The sequence below is a fragment of the Callorhinchus milii genome, unplaced genomic scaffold (genome assembly GCF_018977255.1).
Source record: "Callorhinchus milii isolate IMCB2004 unplaced genomic scaffold, IMCB_Cmil_1.0 Scaffold29, whole genome shotgun sequence".
In the NCBI taxonomy this organism is placed as follows: Eukaryota; Metazoa; Chordata; class Chondrichthyes; order Chimaeriformes; family Callorhinchidae; genus Callorhinchus; species Callorhinchus milii.
Genome location: NW_024704770.1, coordinates 1,436,916 through 1,450,738, shown reverse-complemented (window position 1 = coordinate 1,450,738; position 13,823 = coordinate 1,436,916). Strand labels below are relative to the sequence as shown.

The following is a 13,823-nucleotide window of genomic DNA, read 5'->3' as shown; positions in this document are numbered from 1 at the left end:
AGGTGAGGAGTGAGGGAGGTGAGGAGTGAGGGAGGGAGGGAAGAGCGAGGGAGGGAGGTGCGGAGAATTGGTGCACAAGGAAAAATGTAGGAAAGGAAGAGGTTTTGATGAGTGGCGACTATGGCACATTGAAGACAGGACACAGGAAGTAGGAGAGAGGAATAGGAGCCACAGTGAAGCAATGTCCAAATAGATGGGAAAGATTACGGGGAGCGGGGCCAGGGGAGCGGGGCCAGGGGAGCGGGGCCAGGGAGTGGGGGGGGGGGGGGGGGTTGGGAAGAGAGAGAGAGAGAGAGGAGGTCATAAGAACACAGGGAATGCTAGACCAAGGTCCATCTCGTTCTCCTTCCATTTCCTACTTCAACCATCTCCCTGGGGAGCTGTTCCACAGGTCCACTGTTCGTTCGCTGAAATAGCGTTTGCATAGATTTGTTCTGAATTCCCCGCCGCCCCCCCCCCCAACCCCCCCCCCCCTCCCTCCACCCCCTTTCAATCGCAGGCCACGGCCTCTGGTTTTACTATTCTGGACAGGTTGACATGATCCAGACTGTCTCGCCCCTTTAGAGTCTTGAGGGCAGCCTCTCAATCTTCTCTGGATCTTCTCGTTTCCAGCGTGAACATGTCTCCCAATTTACTGAGCCGCCTCCGCGCAGTCCCGTCCCTTCCGTTCCCTCAGTCATTTTGGTTGCCCTCCGATGTATCTTCTCCCATATCCTTCTTGTGCTGCGGTGACCCCACAGACGAGGGAGGGATCGTCTGTCGGTGGAGGAATCTTGGGTCAAGCCAAGCCGAGGAGAGTGAGTCAGTGATGGGTTGGGAGCGGAGAGCGAGAGAGAGATACATCAGAGGTGTTCCAAATCTTGGGTAAACTCAGGCTTTTACCAGAAAGCGAAGACAACCACAGTAACGACCCTCGCATTTGATGCAGCGCCTTTATCAGGTCGTTGAGGCGTCTCAAAGCGCTTTACAGAATGGCTGTTAGTGGGACGTCGCAAGTCCGAATTGGTCGCCGCGCTCACCTGCGAAACAGAGACCTGCAGCTCAGCGGTCAGAGCCCTCCCTCGCAAGCGAAAGGACCCGGGTTCGATTCCCGGGCGGGTCAGGGCGAAACATTGGGCAAATTTCCTTACTCCACACACACACACACACACACACACGCACACGCACACGCACACGCCTCTGTTTGCCCGGCGGTAAGTAGGAACCCGGTTGTTAGTCGATTGGCGGATCACTTTCTGGGGGTAATAATCCCTCCGAAAGTATAAAATAATAATAATAATTTGGCCACGGCTGTTTGCGGGGACGCCGCTGTGCGCAATTGGCTGCCGGGTTTCGCCCGCAGATTGCACAATCAATCCATTTTACAGTCTGACCTGTGAAGCGTTTGCTTCGAGACGTCTGAACGAGGTGACAACAATTATTATTATTGTTAATTATTATTACTATTCGAGGTGAACGCTGGGCCCGGCAACCCAGGGGTTAATGATTGGTTTGGTAAGAGATGTGGATGTGGATAGCGTCCAGGCGAGAGAGAGAGAGAGAGAGAGAGAGAGTGAGGAGCGAGGGAGCGAGGAGAGATGGAATCTCTCGCACACTTCACTGCGCTGCCCGATCAGAGATTACATTGTTAGCAACGGTTTGGCCGATGGAAGGTGGGATGAGGTTCGAAATTGGCAGCGTCGGCTCGCGCCGACCGCAGTCTCGCCTCCTCCTGTCGGGAATTAATACTTTATACAGCGATAGACGCCCTTAATGATAATAATAATAATAATAGTTCTTGCCTTCGACGCAGCCGCACCTTCGAGACGTCTCTCGAAGCGCTTCCCAGGACGCGCTGTAAAAGTGGGGACGCCGCTGTGCGCAATTGGCTGCCGCGTTTCGCCCGCAAAATACACAGTCGATGCGCTTTCCGGTGCTTTGGGGCCGTCTCGAAGGCGCGATAAGGCGTTGTATCAAATGCAGGGATTGTTATTATTATTATTAATAATAATTTCGCCCACAAAAAAAAATTCGGTCAATTCACTCTACAGTCTATTCTGTGAAGCGCTTTGAGACGTCTGGAAGACGTGAAAAGCGCTGTATCAAACGCAAAGATTATTATTATTATACTATTATTAATAATAATAATAATCAAGTGAATTGACTGTATATTTTGTGGGCGAAACACAGCAGCCGATTTCCCCGCAGCCGTGTCCCACAGACACGTGTGGATTGAGTGACCACATTATTATTCTTATCAATTCTTTTGAAGGGATTATTACCCGTGTCGACAATTAGTAATAATAATAAATATTATTGTGTCCCTCTCTCCGTGGCGCTGCCTTTATCTCTCTCTCCTTTACTCCTTCCCTCTCTTCCTCTCCCTCGTTTGCTGTATCTCCCCCTCTCACTCTCTTTCGTTCCGTTTCTCTCCCCCCCCACCCCCCCCTCTCTCTTTCTCTCTCCCTCAATTCTTTTATTTCACTCTGACACTGGTCTGCGTGAGGAGTGCTGTGCAATAATAATAGTAATCTTTGATATAGCGCCTTATTGCTGTATTTTGCAGCGACAAATTGCGCACAACTGCGTCCCACAGACAGTCGTGGATTTTTGAGCGAACCAATTATTTTTCAAGCGATCCGCCAATGGACTAACGACCGGGTTCCTACTTACTGCTAAGTAAACAGAGACGTGTGTGTGCGCGCGCGTGTGTGTGTGTGTGCGGAGTAAGGAAACTTGTCCAACGTTTCTCCCTGACCCGCCCGGGAATCGAACCCGGCTCCCCTCGCTTGCGAGGCGAGGGCTCTAACCCCTGAGCTCCAAGGACTCTTGCATATAATGCGAGTGGTTGTGGTTCGTTGCTCTACGTGTGTCTCTCTCTCTCTCTCTCTCCTTCGCTGTTTCTCTTTTCTTTGCTCTGTTTCGTTCCTTTGCCGTCTCTCTCTCTCTCCCTCTCTCTCTCCCCCTCTCCCTCTCTCTCCCTCTCGCTCTCTCTCTCTCCCTCTCTCTCCCTCTCCCCTCTCTCTCTCCCTCTCCTCTCTCTCCCTCTCTCTCTCTCCCCCTCTCTCTCTCTCTCCCCTCTCTCCTCTCTCTCTCTCCTCCCTCTCTCCTCTCTCTCTCTCTCCCTCTCTCCCCCTCTCCCCCTCTCTCTCTCTCTCCCTCTCTCCCTCTCTCTCTCTCTCTCTCCCTCTCTCTCTCTCTCCCTCTCTCCCTCTCTCTCTCTCCCTCTCTCTCCCTCTCTCTCTCTCCTCCTCTCCGCCTCGCCTGTACACGCTCCGATTTAAAATGGAAAGAGATATGGAGATTAAAATCTCCCTTTGGGAAACGCCAAACTCCCGACGTTACTTTGACAGGAAAGTGTGGGAGGCAGTGGTGCTATATTACACAGCGGTGGTGGATTGAGTGACCGGTTTATCATTATTATTTATTATTATTTTTTTTTGGAAGGGTCTATTTTACCCCCGGAAAAGCAGTCCACCGATCGACTAGCGACCGGGTTCCTACTTACTGCTGAGTAAACGGAAGCGCGCGCGCGTGTGTGTGTGTGCGTGTGTGTGTGTGTGTGTGTGCGTGTGTGTGCGTGTGTGTGTAGAAAGGAAACCTGCCCAACGTTTCGCCCGGACCCGCCCGGCAATCGAACCCTGGTCCTCTCGCTCGCGCCCGCAACGCTCCCGCCCCCTCCACAACAACGGCGGTTTGCGTTGGCGGCATCTCCGCAACCCCTTGACTCGCCCAATCCCTTCGTAGGGGCTCCAACCCGCAACCTTCTGACTCGGAAGCGAGAGCGTGACCCACTGAGCCCGGCTGGATGTCTTCCTCCTGTGTTGTATTGGGCATAACGCTAACACTTTGCTCGTAAATCGCTCAAACCCATCCCGTACTGTTGTCTATTCGGGGAATTTCTGGCCGGGACACTGGGAAACGTCCTCCTGAACTGGGTTTAACGTCTCATTTGAAGGCAGCGCCTCCTAACGTCCGTCTCCGCTTGTCGTGTGCTTCTGTGACGATAATAATAATAATAATAATAATAATCCTCGCATTTGATATAGAGCCTCATCACATCATTGAGGCGTCTCAAAGCGCTTCACAGGATACATATGCTGTAAAGTGGGTGTGTGGAGTAAGGAAACTTGCCTAAGGTCTCGCCCTGACCTGACCCCCGCCCCGGGGACTCTGGCTTGCGAGGCGAGGGGTCTAACCCCCCCCCCCCCCCGAGCTACAGGGACTCCAGTATGTTAACGTATTGGCTTTATTCCAGGTCGGTGTCACTGGAGGTCACCCGGAGACATGAAGACGGAGGAATCGCCATCGTGCTTAAAGCAGGCGGCTGCACCTCTAGCACTTGGTGAGGGTCTCACCACTTACTGGGGTTGGGGTTGGTGGGTGGGGGGTGGGTGGGGGAACGGCGGGACAGGTTCGAGGGGCTGAATGGCCTACACCTGTCCCTGTGTTCCTATGACTCCAACAGTTACCCCCAATGCCACACTCTGGGCTCCCCACCCCACCCCCCCCCTCGCCAACCACCACCACCTCCCCACCCCGCGCGCACACACACACACACGTACTTGGCTCTTGCCATCCTGAGCCTAATACTCTCCGGAATTAGGTAAGGAGTGGGTGTAGTCCCTCCGGGGAGAGAGAGAGAAGGAGAGAGATAGAGAGAGAGACGGAGAGCGAGTTGGGTTTGGAGACTCTTGAGCAACGGTGATGGGTTTCCGCGTGTGACAGATACCCGGGTGGGTAAGAAACAAGTACCCCCCACCCACCCCTCGTGCCCCCCTCTTCCCAACCCCCCACCCCCCCACCACCACCATCACCCCATCACCTCCTCCCCCACCCCCACCACCACCCGCGCGCACACGCACACACACACACACACGCACACACACGCTCTCGGTCGCTAACGCTGAGCTCTTGTTTCCCGGTGCAGATTCGGAGCGGGGGGGCCGGGAGATGTGCGCCGGGTGTAGCACGGCCATCGCCGATCGCTTCCTGCTGCGGGCGAACGAGCGCTCGTGGCACGAGTCCTGCCTGAAGTGTGCGGCCTGTCTCCAGCCCCTGTCCGGCACCTGCTACTGCCGCGATCGGGAGCTCTACTGCAAGCACGACTACCAGAAGTAAGCCCCCTCCCCACCCACCTCCCCCCCACCTCCCCTCCCCGTGCTGGCGCTCGCGCTCTCCCTCCCTCCCTCCCTCCCCCACTCCCTCCCTCCCTCCCTCCCTCGCTCCCATGCTCCGTCCGTCCATCTGTCCGTCCGTCCGTCTGTCTGTCCATCCGTCTGTATTTGACTGTCTGCTGTCTGTCTGTCTCTACGTGTCGTGTCTGTCTCTACGTGGCTGTCTGCCTGTCTGTCCGTCTGGTTGTCTGCCTGTCGGTGCGTCTGCGTGGAGGGGCGCTACAGAAGCCGCAAGTTGTTGTTGTTGTTGTTGTGTGGCTGTGTAACCCTGTAGGACAGTGTGTATTTATATATGTACGTGTTTATGTTTTACGCCCGTTACAGGGTCCTCGGCATCCCCACCGCGTGTAACATAGGGTCATGCATTACTGCCACCGATCTGCCTTGTAACCCCCACCACCCCCACCCGGCCCGCTCTGGCCTCCTGTCTGTCCCTCGTTCCCTCCGCTCCGCCTTCAGCCAGCGCGCCCCCAAACACTGGGACTCTCTCCCTCAATCCCTCCGCCTTGCCCCCTTCCCTCCCTCCCCACCGTCAAATCCCCCTCCCAAAATACCCTCCTTTTTTTGATCGAGCGTACGGTCACCTCCCCCTCCTCCCTCCCTCTCCCCCCCCCCCCACCCCGCCTCCGGCTCGGGGTTCAGACTCCGCCACCGTCAGGCGCTCCGAGAAGCTATCCCACGTGAAGGGCGCTGTGTGAACACCGCTGTTGTTGTTGTTGTTGTTGTTGTTGCCTATATGTCTGGTATTCGGGAAGGGCTGAATTATTATCCCTATGCATCGCAACTGTGGGTGATGTGTTCCTGATGTGCATTCGTTATAACCTGTACCTGCCGCGGTGCTGCCGATGTAGTCCTGCAGCGCAGCAGTTTGAGCCTTCGCCTCGCAAGCGAGAGGACCCGGGTTCGATTCCCGGGTCGGGGCGAAACCTCAGGCAAGTCTCCTCACTCCACACACTCACGCGGTTGTTAGTCGATTGGCGGATCGCTTCCCAGGCGTAGTAATCCTGGCCCCCCGCTGAAAAACAACAGGAATAATTCGGTCGCTCAATCCACGGCTGTTTGCGGGGACGCCGCTGCGCGCAAATGGCTGCCGGGTTTCGCCCGCAAAATACACAGTCGCCGCACTTTACGGGATACTCTGTGAAGCGCTTCGAGACGTCCCCACAACGTGATAAGGCGCTGGATCAAATATAATAATAATAATAATAATAATAATAATAATAATAATAATAATAATAATAATAATAATAATAATAATAATAATAATATATAATAATAATAATAATAATAATAATAATAATAATAATAATAATAATAATAATAATAATAATAAATAATAATAATAATAATAATAATAATAAGCCTGGCGTTTGACACGGGGCCTTGTCACGTCTTCGAGACGTCTCAAAGGGCTTCACGGGAATGCGCTGTAAAGTGTAGTGACTGTATGTTGTGTGGGCGGAACGCGGCAGCCGCTCGCGCCCGGCGACGTCCCCACGAGCAGTCGCGGATCGAGTGACCGAACGATCATTAGTTTTGCTTATTTATTTTGAAGTCATGATCCCCAGAAAAGCAATCCACCAAATTGCAAGGATTATTATTATTATTATTATTATTATTATTAGCATTAAGTACCTTTACCAGATCCCCTCTGCAACCTTATCTGCTCCAACAGAGAGAGAGAGGGAGCGAGAGAGAGAGAGAGAGAGAGAGTTCCAACTCCGCTTGGCTCTCCTCGTGGCTATTTTGCTCTCGTTCGCAGTATCAGGATCGCGTTCCCTTTAAGAACGAGAAAAGAGAACTGAAATGTAACTCAAGGAGGTCAGGGAAGGGTGCGTGTGTGTGTGTGTGTGTGTGTGTGTGCGTGTGCGTGGGGGTGTGGTGGTGGGGGGGGGGGCGGTGGGGGTTGGGCGGGCAGGGGGTGTGGGAGGTGGGGTTTTGGATGGAAAGCGTTTCGTTTGAACGATCAAATGAAAAACAGCCCCTTTTCTCAAAGCACAGACCGACCGCAAAAGGTTCGGGGAGAGTTCAACCAATGTCAATGGCACGAGATGTAAATGGGCACCAGATGGACAGAGGGAGAACGTGGGGGAGAGGCTGAGCTGCCAGAGCAGGGCTGGGATCCAGAGCCTCTCCTGACAAGCCAAGCGAGAGATTTCCTTCGCCCCCACACCCCCCCCCACCACCCACCCACACACACACGCACGCACACACGCACGCACCCGCACGCGCGCACCCGCGCGCGCGCACTACACTCCCTGTCAACCCACCGCTGGTCTGTGGGGACGCTGCCGTGAGGAAGTTGGCCGTTCCGTTTCGCCCGCAAAAGCCACCCGGTCACCCCAGGGCGCGGTGTATATTTGATGGGTAACCAGAGGGGCGCGCGTGGAGCAAGGAAACGTGCCTAAGGTTGCGCCCTGACCCCGCCCGGGAATCGAACCGCTTGCGAGGCGAGCTCTCTAGCCACTACGCTGCAGGACTCCCATCGGGATAACATTAATAATAATAATAATAATAATAATAATCCTTGCATTTGGTATAGCGCTTTTCACGTCTTCTCGACGTCCCAAAGCGCTTCACGGAACACACTGTAAAGTGAATGGACTGTATATTTGTGGGCGAACGCGGCGGCCGATTGCGCACAGCGACGTCCCACAGACAGTCGTGGATTGAAAATGACCGATTTATTATTGTTTTTGGTTTTGGAGGATTATTATTAGGCTCTGTGTGGAGTAAGGAAACTTGCCCAAGGTTTGGCCCTGACCTGCCGGGGATTGAACTCAGGTCTCTCGCTTGCAAAGCTCTAACCACTGAGCTACGGGGGGCGATGGGTTGGCGTGGGAGCGGACGAGGGCTGCAGAGGTCTGGATGGTCTGTCGCTTGTCTAGAGAGGGACTAGGCAGGTCCTAAATGGACAGAGAGAGAGGGTTGGGGAGTCGGGGAATGAATTAGGATGAATTAGACGCCGATATTTTCCATCCGGGGGTACAATCTCTTGTCTTTCGGATCATTAAAATGCAAATTGATGCAATAATGTGTGTGTGTGTGTGTTGGGGAACATTAATCTCCAGTCAAATAAAGTAAATATCGCTTATATAAGTTAATATCGCTTACGGGCAAAGCTGTTAGGGCAGAACCGGTGTATTTCACCCGGTGTATCATTTCAGTGGATGTGTGTGCGACGCGCACGTGCGTGTGTCTGTGTGTGTGTGTGTGTGTGTGTGTGTGTGTTGCTTCCTCTGTGACACAAACCCTCATCACGTCTTCAAAACGTCTCAAATAATAATCCTTGCGCTTGATACCACGCCTCCTCGTTTCAAAACGCTTCACGGAATATACCGTACAGTGTAGTGACTGGTTAGACTCCATCAGCTGCACTCTCGGCTTCCCCCCACCAAGCCTTGGCTCTTGCCAACCTGCGCCTCGTACTCTCCGGAATTAGGGAAACAGGATGTGTCCCTCCAGAGAGAGAGAGAGAGAGAGAGTCACTCCATGGCTGTTTGCGGGAACGCTGCTGTGCGCCAATGGCTGCCGCGTTTCGCCCGCCAACCACACGGTCGATCGGCATTCTGTGTTTTGTGGGCGCGAGATGTCTTGACGATGTGATAAGGCGCTGTATCAAATGCCAGGCTAATCATCATCATCATCATCATCATCATTATTACAAGGGAACGCTCAGTTTGGTTTGGAGACTCTTAAGCACGGTGATGGGTTTCCGTGCGCGTCAGACACAACCGGCCGGGCAAATAAATCCTCTCGCAGCTCTCTGGGAGAATTTCTTTTCTCTAAGTTCCTCTTCCACGTTCTCTAAGCCCACGCCACCTCGCCTGGAAATCACCTCCCAGCAGAAATAGTTTCACGCTATTTATCTTCTCAAACCCTTTGATTAGCTTAAGACACCTCTGTCATGTCACCCTTCAGACCGTTTCTGTTCCAATGGAAAGATTCCTGACCTCCCCCCCCCCCACCATCACCTCCCGAGCCTCAAGGCTATGAAGTAGAGGCTTCGGGAGGTGGAAATTAATCGTTAACTTTGGAACAAGTTAATGCTTAACCACTTGTTGTCTCAACAAAGGTACATGAGATATAGGTGCTTGTGCGGAAGGGGCTCACGCTGAGAATTAGCCCACGAAACATTACCGTCACTACGCTCTCCAGTGTATCCCGTGAAGCGCTTTGAGACGTCTCGGAGATATGGTAAAGACGCTATATCAAATGCAAGGATTATCATTAGTGTTATTAATCAGCTCCCACCTGTAGGAATTCTCCGAGACCATCGTGATGGGTGCTCATATAACACCAAGTTGTTGTTGTTGGCATTGCCGTGAGCAAATTGGCTGCCATGTTCGCCCACTCCACACCCTCCCCCCCCCTCCCCCCCCCCCACCCCCAAACACAGTCACCGCACTTTACAGAATGCCCTTGAGCTTCGAGGAATCCTCCCGATGTGAGAGGCTCTGTACCAAACGTAAGGATTAATTATTGTTCTTATAATAATCCTCGCATTTGACGCAGCGCCTCATCACGTCTTCGAGACGTCTCAAAGCGCTTCACAGGACCCGCTGTCAAGTGAGTTGACTGTGTATTTGCGGGCGAAACGCGGCTGTTTAATAGCGCGCAGCAGCGTCCCCCCAAACAGCCGTGGATTGAAGTGACCGATTTTCCTTTCTTTTCTTTTTTTTTCTTGAGGGATCGCGATCAGGCGTGTGCGTGTGCGCGTGCGCGTGCGTGTGTGGAGTAAGGAAACGTGCCCGAGGTTTCGCCCGGCCGGGAACCGAACCCAGGTCTCTCGCTTGCGAGGCGAGCACTCTAACCACCGAGCTGCACGACTCCTTTCACGTTCTCACGTGGTCACGTACGTCCACATTCAATGTGTAGATCGACAAAGCGCTCTGGGACGCTATCCTGTGCGAAAGCCGCTGTTCAAATGCAAGTTGCTGCTGTTGTTGTATTTCCTGATCTTCTCTCGTTCCTTATTTCTTATGTTACAGTCAATAATAATGGGAGAATCACATCAATAACACTATTTGGTTCTTTCTGACAATATCCGGTGACGGTCCTGTCGGTATGTACTTGCGAGGCCCGGTTTATTGTGACGTTAATAATTCCTTCCCCCCCCCCCCCCCCCAAAAAGATACTCAAAATAATTCGGTCGCTTCAATCCACGGCTGTTTGTGCCGGACGCCGCTGTGCGCAATTGGCTGCCGCGTTTCGCCCGCAAAATATACAGTCGCTGGTCTTCACAGTGTACCCTGCGAAGCGCTTTGACATGTCTCCGCGCCGTGTTAAGGCGTCAGATCAAGTGCAACGATCATTAGATATTGTTATATCATTTTTATTATCATTTTATTATTGTTCTTCTTATTATGTTATTTCTCGGTGGCCCTTTTGGGGCTTTACGTCGATATCAAAAGCGTTCACCAATCGTCCAGCGAATATATTTAGTCTCGTTGCTGTGTCTGATGAGAGGCTGTGATGGCGTTAGGCCTGGACTTGATGACGATATGTGGTCCACTGTATCTGGCGCTTGATGGCCCGTTCCCCATTCTGGATCAACGCTTCTCTTTAAGGTCTTTCTTACAATGATAACAGGCGGCAATAGGTTGGCCGGGGTCACCGCGAAGAGCTCCCGGACCCTACCCCACGTGAAGGGCTCCGTTATGTAAAGTTGCTGTCGTCTTGCGCTGATATTATTGGGGCGGATTTCAGAAGAGTTGTAGCTTTCGTGGGACTCTTGAGGACCTGGGATCGATTCCCGGGCAGAGCGAAAGCTTAGGCAAGTTTCCTTACTCCCCCCCCCAACCCCCCCCCCCCCACCCCCCACCCCCGCACAGTAAGTAGGAACCTGGTTGTTAATCGACCGGTGATCAATTTTATTTGAGGAATCGCTGGTTAGGACGCTGGGAGAGACAGAGCGAGAGCGAGAGAGCGAGAGAGAGAGAGAGAGAGAGAGAGAGAGGAAGGGGGGAAAATCCTTTCTCTTTTCCAATTGAACCCCAGGATCTTTAACATCCACCTGAACAGTAATCCCAGCATTTGTTTCAACGCTAATCGGCTGTGGCTCCGATGAAGAGCGCGAGCAGGAATAACGTCGAAGAACACGGGTAAATAAATAAATAAATAATGATTGATGCTGAGCTCGGGCGCGGCTCCGCGCTGCCGCTCACGCCAGCAGCTGAGGATAACAACCCTCCTTCATCGTAACGGTCACCGCGGTCGTCATAATAACCCCCCGCATTTGATCCGGCGCCTTATCGCGCCTTCGAGGCGTCTCAGAGCGCTGCGCGGGAGACGTGGCAAAGCGAGTTTAGCGGTGTCCTGTGGGGGAAACGCGGCGGCCGATTTGCGCGCAGCGGCGTCCCCGCAAACAGCCGCGGATCGAGCGACCCGATCGCAACGACAGCAGCAGCGGCGGCAGCGGCGGCAATTGCACTTGCGTAACAAAATAATAACCCTTGCGTTTGACGCAGCGAGTGGCGGAGACGTCTCAAAGCGCTTCGCAGAATATGCGGCAAAGTGGAGTGACTGTGTGCATTTTGCGGGCAGCCAGTCTGGGGGGAAACCTTAGGCAGGTTGGGAGCTCGGTCGTTAGTCGATCCTTGGATCACTTTCCCGGGCTAATAAGCTCTTCAACAACAAATAATAATAATAATTAATTCGGTCACTCAGTCCACGACTGTTTGTGCTGTGTTTCGCTCAACGGTGTATCCCGTGAAGCGCTTTGAGACGTCTGGACAACCTGAAAAGGCGCCATAAACAAAGATTTTATCATTATTATCATTATTGAAGCCCACCTCAAAAGCTTCCGACTTTGACCGCGCCTTCGGGCATCCTCCCACCCACCTGCCTGCGATCCCACAGTCACTACGCTTGCCAGCGATCGCCTTTGCGACAGTTTGAGACGCTGAGTCAAAGGCGGGGATTGTTTAACCACATTGACAGTGGACAGTCCTGTGTCTCAGCGGTTAGAGGGCCCCCCCCCCGCGGGCGAGAGGACCCGGGTTCGATTCCCGGGCGGGTCGGAAGCTTGGGCAGGTTTCCTTACGCGGGAACCCGGTCGTCAGTCAATTGGTGGATCGCTTTCCAGGAGAAATAATTCCCTCCCCCCCCCACCACCAAGAAAATGCTATTAATAATTTGGTCACTCAACCCACGGCTGTTTGCGGGGACGCCGCTGTGCGCAATTGGCTGCCGCTTCTCGCCCCCCCCCGCAGAACGCGCAGTCACTACGCTTTGCAGTATGTTCTGCGAAGCGCTTTGAGACGTCTCAATAACATGATAAGGCGCCGTATCGAATGCAAGGATTATTATTATTATTATTTTTCGGAACCCGCCCCCTCCACTCTCTCCCGCGCGACACACAACAACAGCAGCAACGACGTGGGTTTATGTAGCGCCCTTGGCATGGGGTAGCATCCAACACGCACGCGCACGCACACGCACACGGTTAGATTTCAGGCCGGTCTGTGCTGGAGTGCGGAATTAGGGGGAAGAGCGATAAGGGTTTGACTCTCTGTGTCGCTGGAGCTCCAGTCAGTTGAGGCGGGTTCCTGTACAGAGACGTTGGCATGTGAGGAATCTCAGTCTCCCACCACCTGCTCACTGACCCGGTCTCCCCCCCCCCCCACCCCCTCAGAGCGCAGCCCTGTCAAACCTCCCCGCTCACCCAGTGCTCGACTCCTCGCATGTATTTCATTAGTGTTCAAGATCGTTGAGTAAGCTCCACGTTCCTCCCCCGACCGCCCCGGTCCGCCTACCCCGCCATCAACGGCTCTCTGCCCCCACCCCAACCCTTGGGGAAGTCCATCCCGCAGTCCATTCGCTCTCACCCGCTTCTTCGAGGCCTGTCTCGAGACCCTCCTCTTCGACCGCGCCTTCGGTCACCCTCCTAACCCCCACCCTCCCCGCTCTCCACTCCCCCCCCCCCCCCCCCACCCACCCACCACACCCCCCACCCGATCCCAACCCCCAGCTCGGGTCCAAATCCCCGACTGTCCATCCAGCGCCTTGATGCGGCGCCTCATCACGTCTTCGAGACGCCTCGAAGCGCTTCACAGAATGTGCCGTAAAGTGTCGTGACTGTGCGTTCTGCGGGCGAAACGCGTGCGCGCGCGCCTGCGTGTGGTGTGTGCACGCACGTGCGGAGCAAAGAAACCTGCCCAAGGTTTCGCCCCGACCCAGCCCGGGAATCGAACCCCTCGCTCGCGAGGCGAGCGCTCTTAACCGTTTAACGCTCCAGGACTCCTACGCTACACCACGTGGGGAAGTCCTGCGTGTCGGGAAAGGGGGAAGAAGTTTGGGGGCTGGTGTGGGGGGGGGAGAGAATTACGATGACGGTGGTGAGTGGGGTGGGTGGAAGGAACATTTTCCGGAGATGTTGCCAGAGCGCAAGTTTATTGCTGAGCGCTGCCAGCCCGCTCGCTGTGTGTGATATTAACCTGATAGTTCAGGAGAGCTTTTATTACTGAAACCTCCAAGCAATTGGCAGATTCAATAAAAGGCATAATTAGTGCAAAATGTCTGGAGTGTTGGGGGTGTTGTTAGCGGAGCCCTGACTGTTCTACGCTGATGAATATTATTTCTCCAGAGCCGTCGGTATCATTATAGTCTTATTAAAAATTCAGTTTCGATGCCCTGTGGCATTGTGATCTTGTGGCGAGAGATGAG

General features: G+C 53.7%; 1 protein-coding gene across 1 annotated transcript in view; it reads left to right on the top strand.

Annotated features, from left to right (window-relative positions):
• Window positions 1–13,823, top strand: part of lmx1al (LIM homeobox transcription factor 1, alpha-like) — a 37,217-nt gene that overhangs the window by 1,824 nt on the left and 21,570 nt on the right. The window contains exons 2-3 of the mRNA XM_042344702.1: window positions 4,238–4,324; window positions 4,910–5,096. Coding sequence (XP_042200636.1) covers window positions 4,267–4,324; window positions 4,910–5,096 — 245 coding nt within the window. The 5' untranslated portion in view covers window positions 4,238–4,266. The remainder of the gene's footprint in view (window positions 1–4,237; window positions 4,325–4,909; window positions 5,097–13,823) is intronic.